Below are 20,295 nucleotides of genomic sequence, written 5' to 3'. Positions count from 1 at the left end.
CAGAACGGGATAACAGTGGTTTTGTTGCTACTTTGTCTTGTTACTTGACACTGTTTGTGTATTTGGGTTTTGGTTGTATAATTCCTTTCATTCTTGTTTTTGTTGTTTGTTTGTTTCTAATTTGTTTGCTTTCTTTTTTCCTTTTTTATTATAGTGTCAGTTGTTTCTTGTTAATGATGAGTATTGTATATTGCTTTTCTTATTCAGGCTTATTGTAAGTGTGTGTTTTTTGTGTCTGGTCGTTTTGGGCCCCTGAGCTAAAAGGCCAGCTGTTCTAGTACCGTGGTGGTGGTGTCAGGAGCACGGAGTGTGGATTGGTTGTGATCAACTACCTCACTGTGGTTGTGGTATAGGAATAATTAGTTTACAGCTAGCCTACCCGGCTACAAATAAGCCTTTGTGTCCTTGTAATCAGTGGGGTATTACGCTGTTTAACTCATCCAAGCTGTATTTTTATTGGTCTTTTAGGTCATATCTGTCAATGTATTTTCAATAAACATTTTGCATACTGATTCCATGTCTCTGCCTCCATGGTAACGAACTTGTGTGCCTGAGTCGATTCAGTATTCAGTTCCCCTTATTGTAAATGGGTGGCGTAATCAGCATTAACATGTATTCCTTAATGCTCTGAGTATACACAGTAAAATTAGACCCGTGGCTCGCCACACCATGAAGCCAGTTTTTTTTTTTTGTAAGAGGCTTAAAGACATGGCATTTCTTATGCTTCCAGTTTTGCCAGATGTCATCAGCCTGAGGTGGCAGGATTTGCAATTTCGTTATAAACCTGGGAAAGGTATTTATTCGTTATTACTTAACACATAGTTCATTTTAAATTCAAATAAGATAAAATACAAATATGACTGTGCTGAACAAGGCCACAGCAACAGGGCTAAAGTTGTGTGTTAAGGCAACTTGTGTAGACCATCTTTCTCTAAATGGTGTGGTGTTTGCAAGTTCTCAGCGTGAAAATCTGAGTTTTCTTCAGGTACTCCTGTTTTTGTACACGGACACGCAGATAAGGCTACTTGGCTTTTTTTTTATTATTAAAAAAAAGATGCATACCCCATCATCAAATTTCAGCATTTTGAGATTCAGCATTTTAAGATAACAGAACAGTGTTATAATTTTGAGACAATTCATCTAAATTTGGAAATAATCAGGTACTGTAAATAAATAAGGGCAAATATCTACACTTAATGTTAGAATTTTAAGATAAGAAGTCAGAATTTGAATTCGCTAAGTAAAGAATTTACATACACAAATCAACCAGAAAGTTAGAATGCAAAACAGGTGGCTCCAACGTGTTGAGGTGTAACTCCATAAGACTTCTGGGGGGAGGGGGCTGGGTGCTATGGTGTCTGGCACCAGGAAGTTGGCAGCGGATCCTTTGGGTGCTGTGGGTTGTGGGTAATTGGACTTGCATCCAATGGATGCTCAATCAAATAGAGATCTGAAGGGTTTGGAGGGCAGATTAGTGTCCTTGGGTTCTTTGCCCGCTGGGCCCGTGTGCCACAGGCTATGGTGCACTAGGTTTTCTGGTGCCTTTCTATCATTGCCAGCATTGACTTTTTCATTGATTTGTGTTTCCTTCTTTTTTTTTCTAGGAGATTAGACTGGATAGCCTGGTCTTTGGTCCCCACGGGCATAAATGGATCCATGGTGCTCATGGGCCAGATAACTGATAATCAACATTAATGTGTTAATGTTCTGTGGTGTTAATGTTTTGGCTGATCAAAGTCAGAATTTTAAAGTAAGAAGTAAAACATTTCTGAAGCTATAATCAGAATGAGTAAAATTTGAGAAAAGAAATTTAAGTCAGAATTGAAAAAAATATGGTAAAAAAGCAAATGTGACAATTTGGAGTCAAACACCAAAATAAGTTCTCGGTTTAGAGAGACTTTGAGATCAGTCTGAATTCTGAGATAATACAGTAAATACAATTTTATACAAAATAAAAAACAGAACTCTATGAAAGTAAGTATTTTGACATAAGTCAGAATAGAAATTGAATCATTTTGAAAACAAATTAGGTAATAAGTAACAATTTTAAGTCAAACACTGAATTAAATCCTAGGTTTTCGAGATACTTTGAGATTAGTCTGACTTATAAGATAATAAATACAATTTTAAGATGAATCAGAATTTCAACTAAGTAAATATTTTTACTTTGACATAGGTCAGAATTTTTGAGATTCAAAATTAAACATTTTAAACATGTTGAAACAAATATTAAAACAAGAAAAAAATATATTTTATAGAAACATGATGGTGTATCTGTTTTAATACACTTGTACTGTGTAAAAATATTTGTGATTCTGAGGTTTTGAAAGTCATGTACCGTATACTAGAAATACGAATTAGGGTGACACCTCACACTCAATCTGAGTTATGGCTTTAGAAACAAAAGTGCCTTGTTCTACTATTTTAATTAACAGCAAAGCAGAGACTCTTTGTGTACATACAGAACCCCTACCCCTATTCCCAGCCCTTCTTTTATCCGCAAATCACAAGTTCACCTCCAGTGTGAGGAATGCTGTTGGCATGTTACTCTGCCCTCCCCCACGAGTACTGTATTTTATTCTCTCTTTGACGAGCACAATTTTAGTAGTGTGGGACAGAAGCAGAGATGGCAAACCAGAAAGCTGAGGATGAAATAAGGGAAGATAGGGTTCACCTGAGACGCAGCATTAATCTGGTGTCCGCGGTCTCCTTTATCATAGGCAACATGGTGGGCAGTGGGATCTTCATCGCACCCAAAGGAGTGCACATGAATACAGGCAGTGTGGGACTCTCTCTGATCGTCTGGGTGCTCTGTGGTCTCCTTTCTACATTGGGTATGCTTTAAAATCTTGTTTGGCAGTACATTACTGTATATATAAATATGCAACATGAAGAGCTAGATGTTCCAAATTATTACACCGGAGAAAATAATTGGGTGTATCATATTTTACATTCGCAGTGATCTAGTATCTTATCTATCTCTCTATCTAGATACAGTGGCATGCGAAAGTTTAGGCATAGCTAGTCAAAATTTTTGTTAATGTAAACAGTTAAGTAAGTGGAATAAAATAATCTCCAAAAGGCATAAAGTTACAAATGGCCCACAAAGAAAGTTTGGGCTCCCTGTATAGTTACCCTTACGGAAAAAAATATGCAAACTGTAGAAACTATATATATATATATATATATATATATATATATATATATATAAATATAAACTTAGTTATTAATATATTGCGATATATGGACCATGTGTGGACCAGCAAGGTTGCCACAGTGGACGATCCGACCCACACACAAGCTTTGCATGGTTTTTACGCTCAATGCCCTTCCTGATGCAACCCTCCCATGTTATCCAGGCTTGTGACAGGCACTGCATCCAGTGGCTGGGAATCGAACACGGGCCTTCCGTATGGCAGGCGAGAAACCTACCACTCAGCCACCAATACACCCAAAATACCACTATTTACAGTGGCTTGCAAAAGTATTCGGCCCCCTTGAACTTTCCACACTTTGTCATATTACAGACAAAAAACATGAATAAATTTTATTGGAATTCCACATGAAAGACCAATACGAAGTGGTGTACATGTGAGAAGTGGAACGAAAATCATACATGATTCCAAATTTTTTTGTAAATAAATAACTGAAAAGTGGGGTGTGCATAATTATTCAGCCCCCTGAGTCAATACTTTGTAGAACCACCCTTTGCTGCAATTACAGCTGCCAGTCTTTTAGGGTATGTCTCTACCAGCTTTGCACGTCTAGAGCCTGAAATCCTTGCCCATTCTTCTTTGCAAAACAGCTCCAGCTCAGTCAGATTAGATGGACAGCGTTTGTGAACACCAGTTTTCAGATCTTGCCACAGATTCTCTATTGGATTTAGATCTGGACTTTGACTGGGCTATTCTAGCACATGGATATATTTTTTTTTAACCATTCCATTGTTGTCCTGCCTTTATGTTTAGGGACGTTTTCCTGCTGGAAGGTGAACCACCGCCCTAGTCTCAAGTCTTTTGCAGACTCCAAGAGGTTTTCTTTCAAGATTGCCCTGTATTTGGCTCCATCCTTCTTCCCATCAACTCTGACCAGCTTCCCTGTCCCTGCTAAAGAGAAGCACCCCCAGAGCATGATGCTGCCACCACCATATTTGACAGTGGGGATGGTGTATATACAGTGGTGTGAAAAAGTATTTGCCCCCTTCCTGATTTCTTATTCTTTTGCATGTTTGTTACACTTAAATGTTTCTGCTCATCAAAAACCGTTAACTATTAGTCAAAGATAACATAATTGAACACAAAATGCAGTTTTTAAATGAAGGTTTACGTGATTAAGGGAGAAAACAAACTCCAAATCTACATGGCCCTGTGTGAAAAAGGGATTGCCCCCCTTGTTATTAAGGTCAGTGTTCATGACTCCACCATAAGAAAGAGACTGGGCAAAAACAGCCTGCATGGCAGATTTCTAAGGCGCAAACCACTTTTAAGCAAAAAGAACATTAAGGCTCGTCTCAATTTTGCTAAAAAACATCTCAATGATTGCCAAGACTTTTGGGAAAATACCTTGTGGACCGACGAGACAAAAGTTGAACTTTTTGGAAGGTGCGTGTCCCGTTACATCTGGCGAAAAAGTAACACAGCATTTCAGAAAAAGAACATCATACCAACAGTAAAATATGGTGGTGGTAGTGTGATGGTCTAGGGTTGTTTTGCTGCTTCAGGACCTGGAAGGTTTGCTGTGATAGATGGAACCATGAATTCTACTGTCTACCAAAAAATCCTGAAGGAGAATGTCCGGCCATCTGTTCGTCAACTCAAGCTGAAGCGATCTTGGGTGCTGCAGCAGGACAATGAACCAAAACACACCAGCAAATCCACCTCTGAATGGCTGAAGAAAAACAAAATGAAGACTTTGGAGTTGCCTAGTCAAAGTCCTGACCTGAATCCTATTGAGATGTTGTGGCATGACCTTAAAAAGGCGGTTCATGCTAGAAAACCCTCAAATAAAGCTGAATTACAACAATTCTGCAAAGATGAGTGGGCCAAAATTCCTCCCTCCTGTAAAAGACTCGTTGCAAGTTATCGCAAACGCTTGATTGCAGTTATTGCTGCTAAGGGTGGTCCAACCAGTTATTAGGTTCAGGGGGCAATTACTTTTTCACACAGGGCCATGTAGGTTTGGATTTTTTTTCCTCCCTAAATAATAAAAACCATCATTTAAAAACTGCATTTTGTGTTTACTTGTGTTATCTTTGACTAATAGTTAAATGTGTTTGTGTAACAAACATGCAAAAGAATAAGAAATCAGGAAGGGGGCAAATAGTTTTTCTCACCACTGTATATACACAGAACTTTGGATTACGAGCATAATTTGTTCCGCAAGTGAGCTTGTATTCCAAAACATTCGTAAACCAAAGTGGATTTTCCTATGGGAAATAATGGAAATTCAAATTATTCATTCCACAGCCCAAAAAAATTAATACATGAAAATAATTAACCCAAATTAACACACTTTACCTTAAAAAAAAAAAAAGTAAAAATAAATCCAAACAGATAAGTGTTTCCGTTTATGCGTGCAGGCGCTCTGTCTGTCTGTCTGTGTTTGTGTGGTGTTTGTGTGTTTCTCTCATTTGCGCTGCGGAGTGTGTGTTTTATGTGTGCGCGTGTAATTTGACACCGTGCCGGTTCACACGCACTCTTATCTCGGTTCACACACACTCTCTCTCTCCTCTCTTCCTACAGTGTACTCTGCCTCACACACACACAAACGCACACACTACGCAGCGCAAGAGAGAGAAACATACACACACATAACGCACACACTTAACGACAAAGAGGGAGAAAATGGATTTGGAAAATGGACCACTAATGAGACTTTCTTTTGCTTTACACGCTTGCACACACGTGTTATAAGAAACAGTACACGCGCACTGTACACACGCGCTTTCAAACACAAAATAAAATATGTTTTACACACACACACATGGTCACAGTGTTATAGTAAACAGTACACATGTGCTGTTGATTATACCACATGTTGATTATACCAGTAAGTGACGAGAACTAAGACCCAGCAGGAGAGATGATTGCCCACAATTCCGCAGCGCAAGAGAATAAAAAACTGTTGGCTCAGTTGTGATCACATGACACTTGAGCCCAATCCCAATTCTACCCCTTACCCCTCGCCCCTTCCCCTTGTCCCTTGAAACGAAGTGGAAAGGGGAAGGGTTAAAATATTTCCCCTAAGAAATGGGACACCACTACAACACTGTTATACGTCATCATACGTATCCGTTCATTTACATGTACACATACAGTATGGCCGTAAGCAAAACAAACAATGCGTTATCAAAAGCTCGGCAAACTGCCGTGCTACTGAACTTTCATATTTGTTTGTAGCATGTAGTAAAGTGTATATGACATAAAAATATATTTTTGCAATATTGCGCAATCGGCGCTATCCGCTAGCAAACTTTAGCGTTTTTTTTGCAAACGTTTTTTTACAAAACATCACCATAAACACAAACACAGGACTGAAATTAATATACATATAATAAAAACTTGTCATAAAAATCCTTATTAATGGCAAAAAATCGTTAAATTTACGGGTCTGCTTGCTCGAGTGAGCGGCCATCTTGAAAATTTCGTTAGCCCTTCGTTTGAAGTGAGGTCCCGAAAAATCTTCGTTTCGAGGGCTATCTGGCCCTTCCCCTTAGCCCTACCCCTCCAACCAAAAGAGAAATGAGACACCCCTACCCCTTCACGTGAACGCGCCAAACGGAGGGGTAGGGGTAAGTGTAGGGGTAAGGGGTAGAATTGGGATTCACCTTTGGTGTCAAAACAGGCATTTGGCAGAAGCAGAGCGACTTACAAAAGTGCTTACAAGTTTAAGTGCTAAGAATCCTTACACTGGATTAAAGGTTACTAAGCACCTTCAGTCAAACACTGTTAGTGTTGATGACCTCATAGGTCAATCATCAATCACATACATTTAATAATAATTTTAAAAAAATCCAGAATATATATTTTTTGGCCTGTGACTGTTGGTTTCCATAAACCAAACTATAGCACTGGGCGTCATAGTGATGTACCAGTTAGTACTGTGGTCTCACATGTCATGTCTCGGGTCTGTCTGCATGGAGTTTGCATGTTCTCCCCATGCTTGCTGGGTTTTCTTTAGGTACTTTGGTTTCCTCGTAAAGTCCAAAGATATGGTTACCAAATTAAGATTGGTACCAAATCCAGGGTGTTACCCACCACATATCCAGGCTCCCTGCAACCTTGTATAGAATAAACGGTATAGAGAATGAGTGAATTACAGCACAGACTTAATCAGGAAAGAGCTGCATAATTTCAAGGATAGGTGCATAATTACCTAATTGTGTCCAGGAAATGCAAACATGATTGACAAGCAGTTTGAAGACTTCCCTAGGCTGATGATGTGTTTATGTGTGTAATCTCTTTTGTCTTGTGTCTCATTAAATTCAGGTGCTTTGTGTTATGCTGAGTTGGGTACGAGTTTCAAAAAGTCTGGCGGCCATTACACATATTTACTTGAGACCCTTGGGCCACTTCCTGCATTCCTGAGGCTTTGGTCCGAGTACGTTTTCCTCAGGTCAGCTTGAGTCTACATCACAATGCAACAAAAAGCTGTAATGAGATCTGTGATTTGCACACCAAAGAAAGCTTGACAGTCAGTGAGCTTGACACGTTTTCCCACAACAGCCAGTACACAAATTAGTTTTTCTTTTAAAGGGCACATAAAAATAATCTATTTTATGTCCGTGACACAGAGGTGGGTAGAGTAGCCAAAAAATTTACGCAAGTAAGACTAGCTGTACTTCAAAATAATATTATTTAAGTAAAAGTAAAAAAAGCATTTGGTTAAGAGATACTCAAGTACTGAGTAACTGTTTCAATCACAATTTCCAATTTTTTTTTCTTTAGAAGAAAAGTATTTATACAAATATATAAGAATGTATCTGTTTTAGCAGACAGGGAAGACACCACAGTATAAAGCTGTTCTTTTACAAGCGAAACATGCTTTGTATATTATGCCAGGGATTCATCATATTTTTTGGGATGCATAAAAATGTGCAACCTGTGTGTTGGCAATTAATTCTGTACTAAAATATGATTATATATTCATAGACTGTTCAAATAAAATTATATGTACAATTAAAGTTAACATATCACACAAACATGAAAAAAGCATTCTATACTCACTGCAAGATTGCACACTAACCGCAAGATTCCGCTATTGGCAGCATGGATTTATGGGCGTTGTGCAAAATTAGAGAAAGATACGGAAACTTTTGTTCACGCATGCAGGACGGATTCACAGGTAGGATAAATTTATAGAACACCGGCTAAAGACGGGGTTATTACAGCTGATTGGTGAAACGAAGTGATGTGATTATTGTTGCTGTGTCTGATTGGTGAAACAGTCATATGGTAAGTGTTTGGTAAAGTCAGGGCTAACTGTGGTTGTGTTGCTTTTCTCTTTGCAGACCTGCAGTCACCGCATACGTTTCACTGGCTTTTGGACACTATATCATAGAACCCTTTTTCACGCCATGCCCAGCTCCTCTACCACTAATCAAACTGACTAGTTTTCTTGGAGTGAGTAAGTATACTTTTTTTCTTTTTTTTTTTTACTATGGCAATGTCTAAATAAATAGCACGGTGGTCCAGTGTGTAATTTTGCTGCTGCACAGTTCCTCCTATCTGTGTTCACTCCTTCAGTTTCCTCTGCTTCTCTCTAACCTCCCAATAACATGCTGGCAGGCAGATTGGCTAAACTCAATTGCCCCCTAGTAGGTAATGTATGATGGACAAGGGTTCCACCCATGGTGCATCCTCACAATGTCAGATTGTGTTCTTAAGACATCTCACTCCTGAACGGAATAAAACCCATCTTACCCATAATATCCAGTACAATAATCGTATGCATTTATATCTTGGGCCTTTTTTGAAAATACCTTTCTGCTGTTTCAGCATTTCTGGTGGCGGTGAACTGCTGGAGTGTATCACTGTCCTTTCGTACACAGGTTTTTCTCTTGATCATTAAACTCTTTGCTCTGGTTCTGATCATCGTCCCAGGAATTACAGCCCTGGCCAAAGGTAGATTAGGAATTTTTTTATTAGAATTGTGTGATCCGGCTGTAGCGAGCAGAAGGTTTTACTTAAAAACTTGCCTTTAACTCTCTCTGCAGGGCGAACTGAAAATTTCGAGAATGCATTTAATTCTGAGACGCTCACATTGTCCAAGCTGCCTTTAGCTTTCTACTCAGGCCTTTATGCCTTCTCCGGATGGTGAGCGATAACTTTTATTTTTAAAATAGTAAATAGATCACTGCTCATATACTTAGCAAAAAAAGAAACGTCCCTTTTTCAGGACTGTGTATTTCAACAATAATGTTGTAAAAATCCAAATAACTTCACAGATCTTCATTGTAAATGGTTTAAACAATGTTTTCCATGCATGTTCAATTAACCATAATCAATTAATTAACATGCACCTGTGGAATGGTCGTTAAGACCCTAACAGCTTACAGAAAGTAGGCATTGCCCGGGCGGTGTCTTTGGGATCATTGTCATGCTGAAAGACCCAGCCACTTTTTATCTGCAATGCCCTTGCTTATGGAAGGAGGTTTTCACTCAAAATCTCACAATCTCATGGCCCCATTCAGTCTTTCCTTTACATTGATCAGTCGTCCTGGTCCCTATGCAGAAAAACAGCCCCAAAGCATGATGTTTCCACCTCCATGTTTTACAGTAGGTATGGTGTTCTTTATATGCAACTCAGCATTCTTTCTTCTCCAAACACAAAGTTCTATTTTTTCGTTTTATATCGACCTTCATTTGACATTCTCCCAATCCTTTTCTGGACCATCAAAATGCTCTCTAGCAAACTTCATACGGGCCTGGAAATGTACAGCTTAAGCAATGGGACACATCTGGTCGCAGCATGTTGCTGATGGTAGCCTTTGTTACTTTGGTCCCAGCTCTCTGCAGGTCATTCACTACCCCCCCCTGCAGGTCATTCACTACCCCCCCCCCCCCACACACACACAGTTCTTGTGATCTTTTAGACCTCACTGGATGAGGTCTTGCATGAAGCCCCTGGTTGAGTGAGATTATCAGAGGTCTTGTATGTCTTCCATTTTTTTTTATAATTGCTCCCACAGTTGATTCCTTCACACCAAGCTGCTTAATTATTGCAGATTCAGTCTTCTCAGCCTGGTGCAGGTCTACAATTTTGTTTCTGGTGTCCCTTGACAGCTCTTTGGTCTTGGCGATAGTGGAGTTTGGAGTGTGACTTTTTGAGGTTGTGGACAGGTGTCTTTTATACTAATAACGAGTTCAAACAGATGTCATTAACATAGGTAACGAGTGTAGGACAAAGGAACCTCTTAAAGAAGTTACAGGTCTGTGAGAGCCAGATATCTTGCTTGTTTGTAGGTGACCAAACACTTATTTTCCACCATAATTTGCAAATAAATTATTTAAAAATCCTACAATGTGATTTTCTGGATTTTTTTTTCTGATTTTGTTACTCATTGTTAAGATGAAAATTACAGACCCCTCTCATCTTTTTAAGTGGGAAAACTTGCACAATTGGTGGCTGATTTAATACTTTTATGCCCCACTGTAATGTATATATATATATTAGTGTGTGTATTCTGTAATTTTTGTGACTGCCTTGCTGCTTAATGGAAGTTTACCTAGTTTATACAGCACATACAGTACATACAGCACTGTGCTGTGAAAACCAAAAAAAAAAAAAAGGATTTTGCATGAAAAAAATTCTCCAGCACACTCAGTAAAACCTAACAGCTACACAATTAGTATCTAACACTACTGATAATTTTCAAGCAAACTGTTTTCACACCAACTACTGACTGTGTTCTCACATTTTATTACTCTTCAGTGGTATTTATGTTATCACTGTCACTTTGCACCTCCAGGGTCTGGGATTGATTCCTGCCTCGGGTCTGTCTGCATATACAGTAGTTTGCATGTTCTTCCATGTTCTTTTCACTGGCATTCCCAAATTGCCTGTAGTGTGTGAATGAGCATGAATGTTGACAGGAGGTCATACCAAGGTCGTAAAAATGGGAATGGATACAATGGTCAACAATGGCCTCCACAGTCCCTAATGGGACTATCCTAGATGGATAGATGGATGTAGTGCTGTCACGCTCTCAAAGACCGCTTCCGTCTGTTGACATTTCCTTTCTCATGCTGTCATGCTCTTCACCTCGCTGGCTTGTTTACCCACTCTGTCATCTCTCCTCACACGCCCCCGGACCGCCCCGCCGGCACACAGGTTTCTCATCCGGCGCTGATTTCTTCTGACTTATAACGTGGCGCAGCATGCAAGCTCGCTGCTGGTTTATTGTGCATTTTTGCCGCAGTTTTCTCGCGTTCAGTTCATGATTTTTTTTTATGTTACCGACCTCGCTCACCACCCACCTATGGAGGGGAGCCAGGTACAGGCAGATCTTTTCTCGCCCAGTGCTCACTGATTTTTGAGCTACAAGCCTTTACCTTCTCCTCAGAACGGTCGCGGGTGGCCTACGTCATCACCCTCTTTACAGGCAGAGCCCAGGAGTGGGGCACAGCTCTCTGGAAGGCTCGCGATCCATGTTGTTACGACTTTGATGCCTTCTCCAAGGAGATAGAAAGGGTCTCCGCCAAGGATCACGCTCCACTTATGATCACGCCATTAAACCCCCGCCGTCACCAGTGGGTGGAACAACAGGGCACTATCTGATACCTTCCTCGAAGGCTTGTCAGAGGCAGTCAAGGACCAGCTGGTCTCTCAGAAGCTACACGCCGACCTTAACGAACCCTGTCCCCTACTCCCCGCTATGCTAATCATCGGCGGCAAAGCTCACAGGATTCAGGCTCTCATCGACTGACCATAACCAGATCAGCGCCACTAAAGTCAGGAAGCTAGAGGTCCCCTGCGCTCCTGTTGAACCCCCGCTCTCGGTTCAGGCCCTAGATGGCAGTGCTCTACCTGCCATCACAGAACGCCCCCTCCCATTTACCCTTAGGACCTCAGGGAACCATTTTGAGGAGATCTGTCTGCTGGTCATTGATAGATACCATGCTGCTGTAGTTCTTGGTCTTTCCTGGCTTGCCCTTCATTGCCCACAGATTGACTGGACTAAGCAGACCATCACGGGCTCCTCATGTTCCAGGTCTTGCCTTCTCTCAGCTCTCCCTTTTGCTCCAGCTAAGCCTGAGGATCCCCCGGAGATATCTAATGTTCCCGCCGAATACCACAATCTCAAGTTAGTCTTCAACAAGGCTCGGGCCACCTCACTCCCTCCTCACTGACCTTATGACTGTCCTATTGACCTACTTCCAGACACCTTCCCTCCAAAGGGCGTTTCTGTGACGCGCCAAGAGCAAGGAGCCATGAACGAATACATCACAGGGGGCCCTCGCCACTGGCATCATCTGCCCATCCTCCTTACCCGCAGGAGCGGGGTTCTTCTTCGTCAAAAAGAAAGATGGGTCCCTCTGTCTATGCATAGATTACAGAGGGCTCAATGAAATAACTGTCAGGAACCGTTACCCCTTACCACTCATGTCTACAGACTTTAAGCTTCTCCAGGGAGCCACAATCTTCACAAAGTTAGGCCTGCGCAATGCATATCATCTTGTCCAAATTAGGGAGGGTGACGAGTGGAAGACCGCCTTTAATACTCCACCCACCCTGCACATGCTCTATTTCAACCTCTTCCCTCGGGCAGAAGGCTGAGGAGCCTTCAGTGCAAGACCACCAGGCTCAAAAACAACTTTTACCCTGAAGCAATTAGACTGCTGAACTCTAGCCATGCTCTGTAGGTCCTCTCCCATTAAACACAATTAAACTTTTAGTGTTATATATAACTCTATGGTGCAATACATATATATAACCTTATAAGTCGAATATACAATGTGTGCAATACAGCCTCTGAAAATGTGCAATACACTATGTATAGTTTATGTCTAATTTCTTGCATAATAGATCTCTGACTGCTCTTATTTATATTCATGTATATACATATTTACACCCTCATATTTATACTACTATGCTATCTCTGTGGCTTAAACGGGACCTGGGTCCTAATTTCGTACCAGAACATGGAAGTGTGCTGGTATGACAATAAAGCTCCTTGAATCCTTGAATACCCTGACCGGGCATTATGAATACTTGGTAGTGCCTTTTGGACTCACCAATGCCCCCGCCGTCTTCCAGAGCCTGATCAATGACGTACTCAGAGACCTTTTGAACCTTCATGTATTTGTCTATTTAGATGACATCTTGATCTTTTCTCACAACCTGGAGGAGCACCGGTGCCATGTTCGCCAAGTATTACAGAGACTTCTAGAAAACAATTTGTACATCAAGGCAAAGAAGTGTAAGTTTTACACGACGACTACCACGTTTCTAGGGTTTGTCATCTCCCCCTCGCAGCTGGAGATGGAACCGGCCAAGGTCCAGGCAGTCTCCAAGTGGCCAACCCCAGCCTCGCGACGAGATCTCCAACGATTCCTGGGTTTTGCCAATTTTTACTGCCGGTTCATTCGAGGGACCAGCTCTGTCGCCGCCCCTTTAACCTCTCTGACTTCATCCAAGACGCGCTTCTGTTGGAACAAGGAGGCAAAGAGAGAGCCTTCATCAAGCTCAAGAAAAGGTTCACCTCGGCTCCTATACTAATCATGGCCGACCCTTCCCGCCAGTTCGTAGTGGAGGTGGATGCATCCAACACCAGCGCCGGAGGGATCCTATCCCAAAGGTCACCACAGGATAACAAGCTGCACCCCTGTTCTTTTTTTTCCCATCGTCTGTCCCCGGCCGAGAGGAACTCCGACGTGGGCGATCGAGAGCTACTAGCCATCAAGCTAGCGCTAGAGGAGTGGAGGCACTGGCTGGATTCCCATTTCTAGTATGGACTGATCACAGGAACCTCGAATACCTACATAAGGCCAAGAGGCTTAATGCCCGACAGTCTAGCTGGTCCCTTTCCTTCTCCCAGTTCAACTTTGTCCTGTCCTACCGGCCAGGCTTCAAAAACATCAAGCCTGACGCTCTATCATGCCAAATCTCATTTCCCCATGACTCTACTCCATCCGACACTATCCTGCCCTCAAGTTGTCTGGTAGCTGCCGTGGAACTTGACATTGAGGCAAAAGTTAAGCAGGCATTGACTCAGGAGCCCGGCCCAAGCAATGTCCCTTCAGATTGTCTCTTTGTTCCCCTCTGTCTACGCTCACAGGTCCTGGAATGGGGTCATGGATCCAAGCTGTCCTGTCACCCAGTCTCTGCTCAGACATTCTTTATCCTTTAACAGCGCTTCTGGTGGTCCACGATGGTTAAGGACGTTTTCAGCTTTGTGGCAGCCTGCGACATCTGCACCCGCTGCAAACACAACAAACGCCCACCGGCCGGCCTCCTCAGACCCTTACCCATACCCCACCGCCCCTGGTCGCACATCTCGCTGGATTTCGTAACGGGCCTACTCTCATCTGATGGGAACACCTGTATCATGACCATCGTTGACCGTTTCTCCAAGTCCGTCCACCTGGTTCCACTCCCCAAGCTTCCCTCCGCCAATGAAACTGCTTAGCAGTTAATCCTCTATGTTTTTCGTCTCCACGGTCATGCCACAGTCATGCTCCACGTCACGGTCGTCTTCACCTCATGCTTCTGGAGAGCTTTTTGTAAACTTATTGGGGCCACCCCTAGCCTGTCTTCTGGCTTTCACCCCCAGTCCAATGGTCAAACGGAACAAAAGAACCAAGCTATGGAAATTGCCCTCCGGTGTATGACCACCCAGGATGTTACTACCTGGAGCAAGTTCCTGCCATGGATCGAGTATGCTCACAACTCTCTGCCGTCTGCCGCCACAGGCCTCTCTCCATTCCAGTGCTGTTTGGGCTACCAACCACCGCTGTTTCCCACTCAAGAGGAGGAAGTAGGAGTTCTCTCGGCGCTACATTTTGTCCGCCACTGCAAACGGACATGGTTACGAGCCAGACGATCCCTACTGCAAGCGTCCAGGTCGTACAAGAGACAGGCTGACCGTCATCGTTCCAAGACTCCCAAGTATCACGTGGTAGACAGAGTCATGTTTGCCACCAGGGACATCCCCCTAAAGACACTTTCATGCAAGCTCTCTCCACGTTTCATCGGTCCATTTACAATAACCAAGTTATTGCAAATCCGTGCGCCGTACAACTTTTACTTCCTTCGTCCATGCGACGCATTCATCCCACCTTCTACGTGTCCCAGCTATGACGCATCGTAAACTGTCCTCTAATCGAGCTCGCCGCTGGATTATTGTGAGTTTTTCTTGCAGTCCCGCAGTTTTCTCGCGTTCAGTTCATGATTCTTTTTCACATTACCGACTTTGCTTTGTTTCTCTTTTTTTGCCTCTCGTCTCACGTTTTGGATTTATCACTGCACTCGGATTTAACGGCTTTGAACGTTCACTTTCGTTTCTCGACTACAGCTCTGCTTCGTGTTTGTTTTGGGTCATTGCCCTCGCTGACGGATTACACGGATTTAAACTTCCGCTATCGTCCCTCGACTACAACCCTGCTTCACCCCTGTTTTGGCTCTACGCCCCCCGCTGACGGATCGCAAGGTTTTGAACTCTCCCTTTCGTCCTTCGACTACGGCACTGCTTCTCATCTCTTCTCATCACGGAGCTCGCCCAACGCCTCACATAACAACCTGCTTCTCTGCACCTGGATCCATCTCTCCGCCTGCTCGTTTCATCTTTCCTGACAAGTGCTCTTTATAGAAGTTTATGTAAAAATTTTTTCAAAGGCATCTTTGCTTAAGGCATTTTTTTGTATGTACCCAAGATTTTTACACAGTACTGTAAGTTAAACAGCTGTTTTACTGAGTGTTCTCGAGAATTTAAGATTTTTTTGAATTCTCCAGATTTGATTTTGATTTTTTAAACTTTGTCACACTTGCTCTCTTTTTATTGTAAAACACAGGAGCCTACATTATTATTAATATTATTATTATTATTATTTTAACTGCTACCTGGTCTGTCATGTAATATGTTGCTTTCTTTACAGGCATGCAAATAAACTTCTGTAATGTTATTTATTTAATAATTTATGTTAATATAATAAAGTTATGTTTGGAAATAATTAATGATTTTGTACATAATAATGATATACAGTACAAGCATTTTTGTAATAAAAATCTAGTGCCTATGACTTTTGCACAATACCGTACACATTGCTGTTTTTGTTTTCAGGTTTGTATTAAATTTTGTGACAGAGGAGGTTATCAATCCAAAAAGGTATGTATATAGAACTGGGAGAATTTGACTGCATTGCCATGTCGATTCATACATTTTGTAATTACACTTCTTTCTTGTATTTCTTAGAAACATTCCACTGGCCATCATTTTGTCCATGATTACAGTTAGTATATTATACCTGGTGGTGAACGTGGCGTATTATACCGTGATGACTGGAGACGAGCTGCTGATATCCGACGCCGTAGCAGTGGTCAGTGTAATGGAATTTCTACATTAAACATGTCAAGAAGTGCAAATTAATAGTCAAATCAAACTTGTTTTTTTGTTTTTTATTTTTTCCCTTTGGCTGTCACAGACTTTCGCCAGCAAAGTCCTGCCCAGAATGGCATCAATGGTGCCCTTACTGGTGGCCATGTCCTGTTTTGGAACCTTGAATAGTGGCATCTTTTCAACACCTAGGTATAAAATCTTGTAGACATCCACATGAATATTTCACCTTGTGTGTGTGTGTGTGTGTGTATTGTAGCGTTTTACCGCCGGAAAGGATGTTGGGGGGTGAGCTTACTTGCTGCCCAATGCAATGGCTGGGAGTACTTTATTAAGCACAGCACTGTATAGCATGAGCAACACATTCACACAAGAACCACATCCAATTTAGCCTAAGCATAAACCGGAGCACATTCCACACGTCACACACACCCACACACACACAACATGGCCGAAGCCACTACCCCAAACACTCTTCCCCAACAGGGTGAACACATAGTAACCCCCGCAAGGCATGCTGGTCGTCAGCCGCCGCCCCGCCCACGCCACTATATATATATATATATATATATATATATATACACACAAGCTACACACACACACACACACATATATATATATATATATATATATATATCCCACAAATTACAAAATATATTTGTGTGTAGGATGTTGTTTGTGGCAGCCCGGGAGGGACAATGGCCAGCTCTGTTTTCTATGATACACATCCGAAGAAATACACCAATGCCTGCTGTATTATTTATGGTAATGTACTGTAAGGTATTATTGGCTGTAATTCTAATGCATTATCACTTTCATAGTAGGAACTTGTTTTTTGATTGTTGACATTTCTTTTGATGAGAGAATTTTTTAAAGAACTTGCCCGTTCATCGTTTGTACCAATCAGATATAACGCTTTAAGCTTTCTAACATGTTAAAAAATATATGTCTTATAAACTTAACGAGAGAAAACAAAAAGAGAGGCCGGTGAGTAATTTTTGTATAACGAAACAGTTTGAAGGTGACACAATGACTTAGTGGTGATTTTTAACAGTTCCATCGTTAGATTTAATGTGGAATGTCATACATGGCTCAGTGGCACTGTGTCACTTTTGGGTTGGGGGTTTGAATCTTACCTCCTGTGTGTATAGTTGGCATGTTCTCTCCGAGCATGATGGGTTTTCTCTGGATACTCCAGTTTCCTCGCACAGTCCAAAGACATGTGGTGAGGGCCGACGTTTCTTTCTGACATCCCTGCATATTAATGTGCTTCCTCAACTCCCAGCACACCTGATTTCATTAATCAAGGAATTAGCAGGCTTTTCTTAATTGAACTGGGTGCAGTAGAGCAGAAAACAACACTTACCAATGCAGGGCAGTGGTCATCCAGGAATGAGTTTGAGAAACACTGGTGTGGGCTAATTGGTCTTTTAAAATCGTCCTGTAGCTGAGTGTGTATGCGTATGACTGAGTGTGTGTGTGTGATTGTACCCTGCCTTGCGCCCTAAATTACCAGAGATAGGGATAGTGCCCCAAGTTACTGCGGGATAGGCCCCCTGCAATGAAGGATGAATGCTTGGAAACAAGTTAGTTCCTGTTCTCACTTTAATTTTATATTTTCATTATTAGTCTGAGAGTAAAAGGATTATCTGCCATATAGGTCCTTGTCTCTGAGGTGTTCCTGACAAAAAATATTGTTAAATTGTTTTAATTGCTTTTATTTATAAATGACTATCTCAGTTGTTATGGTTCCAGGCCCCTCCCATGGTTATCATATTGGCAGGAGGAGAAATTTATCCACTGATCAACTTCGCCTCCTTCTCGCGTTGGCTTTTCATCGCCCTTGTAACACTGGGGCTCCTCATCCATCGCTACCGATTTCCAGATCATCCAAGAACTTTTAAGGTTTGCAAAAGATGAATAATGCTACCAAACAAGACAAAAGTTAAATGTTTTAATTTATTGCTTATCTTCCTTTTTTTTATTTGAGCCTAGGTTCATCTGGCTGTTCCTGTGACCTTCACCGTGGTGTGTTTCTTTATCGTGGGTTTGTCTCTGTATTCAGACCCATGGAACACTGGCTGCAGTTTAGCTGTTACGTTCACTGGGATCCCAGTTTACTACCTGACCGTAAAGCACTCTTATGTACCAATACGTTGGAGAAAAGCCTTTGGTGAGTTACACCTTCTCTTTCTCAGGTCCAAAAGTCAATATATCATTGCTGGTAATAAGTCCTGTCCAAGCACACACATTCATTTATATTGATTAAGCATGCATGTGTTGGAAGCAGGAAAAATGGGTAAGTAAAAGGAGCTGAATGACAACCAGGGAACCGGCAACAGGGTCACCTAAACAGCCAGGTGTGTGCATGGCTTAGCTTGGAAAGAGCTGGCGACAGGATGCACTGTGAGAAGAAGACAAGCCAATAAAGGAAGTGTGATGTTCTGATCAATGTTCTTGGAAACCATGGATCCCAACATTAATGTGGATATTACTTTGCCAAATACCAACCAGCTGAACAGTGCTAGTGACCAAGGTACATGTCTTCATGAAAACAAGGTTTCCCTGTTGGCAATGCCCCCTTTAAGCAAGATGATGCATCAGACTGCAACCACTGTTCAAAAAGGGATTAAGGTTAAGGAACATAACAAAAGGTTAATGTGTTGATTTGGCCTCCAAATTCTCCAGCTTTCAATCTGATTAAGAATATGTTGGATGTGATGGACAAACAGGTTTGATCTGTGGCATCTCCATCTCATCTTACAGGACTTGAAGGATCTCTTATTAATAACATAGTGCCAGATTTCACAGCACACCTTCAAACGTCTAGTAGAGTCTATTAGATGTATCAGAGCTGTTTTGACAGCACAAGAGGAACTACACACTATTAGGCAGGTGGTTTTAATGTTATGGCTGATCAGTGTATATCTATGGGCAGGTTGTCCAAGAAGACTCAGGTTGACCATTCTATCCCAGAGCACACACTCATTCACACACTACGGGCAATTTGCGAACACAGATTAGCCTAATCTCCATGTCTTTTAGCTGTGGGGGGACCCAGAGGAAACCCACCAAGCACGGGGAGAACATGCAAATTCCATGCACACAGACCTGAAGCAAGAATTAAACCCGAACCCTGGAGGTGCAAGGCAACAGAGCTAACCACTAAGCCACCATGCCTCCATATTGGGAATTTGTGTCCATTTTTAGAAACATTGACTTTTTTTCTCATACTGTTAAAATTTCACTATTATTATTGCCCTTTAAATTAGTATTTTGTGATGTGTTTCTTCTTTTGCTCTGTTTACTTTCAGATTACTGCACTTTGCAACTTCAGATCTTGTTGGAGGTGGTACATCAGGAAGTTCACACCTACTGAATGAGCACAAAAATTAGACTGATTGGCAGTGCACAGGATATATAGAATAAAGCAATGTAGATGATATAGGATAAAGCAGTGTAGATGATGAGAGAGTGAGTGAGTGTGTGAGGTTATATATAAAAAATATATTCTATTAAAAAAATTATATATTGCTATAATTTTTGATTTACTGAATTAAACCTGATTAGTTTACTGTAATGATATAAGTTAAGATAATATTAGTGTAAATTATCTAATTACAGTGAAAGTTTATAATAAATATATGAATAAATAAATAAAATGTTGACTAAACATAGTATTGTAAAACTGTACTGACTGACCCCAATCCCACTAAACTGTGGCTGATCTGGAGCCACACCCT

At 41.6% G+C, this 20,295-nt stretch overlaps 1 protein-coding gene across 1 annotated transcript; it reads left to right on the top strand.

The window, feature by feature from the left end:
* Positions 1-2,617: 2,617 nt before the first annotated feature.
* Positions 2,618-20,017, top strand: LOC128534017 (cystine/glutamate transporter-like). Its single transcript, XM_053508272.1, has 12 exons — positions 2,618-2,834; positions 7,488-7,614; positions 8,510-8,625; positions 8,997-9,122; positions 9,215-9,314; positions 16,280-16,324; positions 16,412-16,535; positions 16,641-16,744; positions 17,221-17,317; positions 18,308-18,457; positions 18,548-18,725; positions 19,867-20,017. The coding sequence occupies exons 1-12, from the start codon at positions 2,627-2,629 to the stop codon at positions 19,929-19,931; spliced, it is 1,440 nt and encodes a 479-aa protein (XP_053364247.1). The 5' UTR covers positions 2,618-2,626; the 3' UTR covers positions 19,932-20,017.
* Positions 20,018-20,295: the final 278 nt, after the last annotated feature.

Source organism: Clarias gariepinus, chromosome 12, assembly GCF_024256425.1.
Source record: "Clarias gariepinus isolate MV-2021 ecotype Netherlands chromosome 12, CGAR_prim_01v2, whole genome shotgun sequence".
NCBI lineage: Eukaryota > Metazoa > Chordata > Actinopteri > Siluriformes > Clariidae > Clarias > Clarias gariepinus.
The sequence above is the reverse complement of the archived record's forward strand: the minus strand, read 5'-3'. Positions and strand labels throughout refer to the sequence as shown.

What these genes read in the sequence shown, in the direction of transcription:
- LOC128534017 (XM_053508272.1), top strand. Translation starts at nt 2,627, where the DNA reads ATGGCAAACCAGAAAGCTGAGGATGAAATAAGGGAAGATAGGGTTCAC. An exon ending in GACTAGTTTTCTTGGAGTGA is followed by an intron (nt 8,626 to 8,996) that starts GTAAGTATACTT and finishes CTGCTGTTTCAG; the next exon opens with CATTTCTGGTGGCGGTGAAC. An exon ending in TGCCTGCTGTATTATTTATG is followed by an intron (nt 17,318 to 18,307) that starts GTAATGTACTGT and finishes TTATGGTTCCAG; the next exon opens with GCCCCTCCCATGGTTATCAT.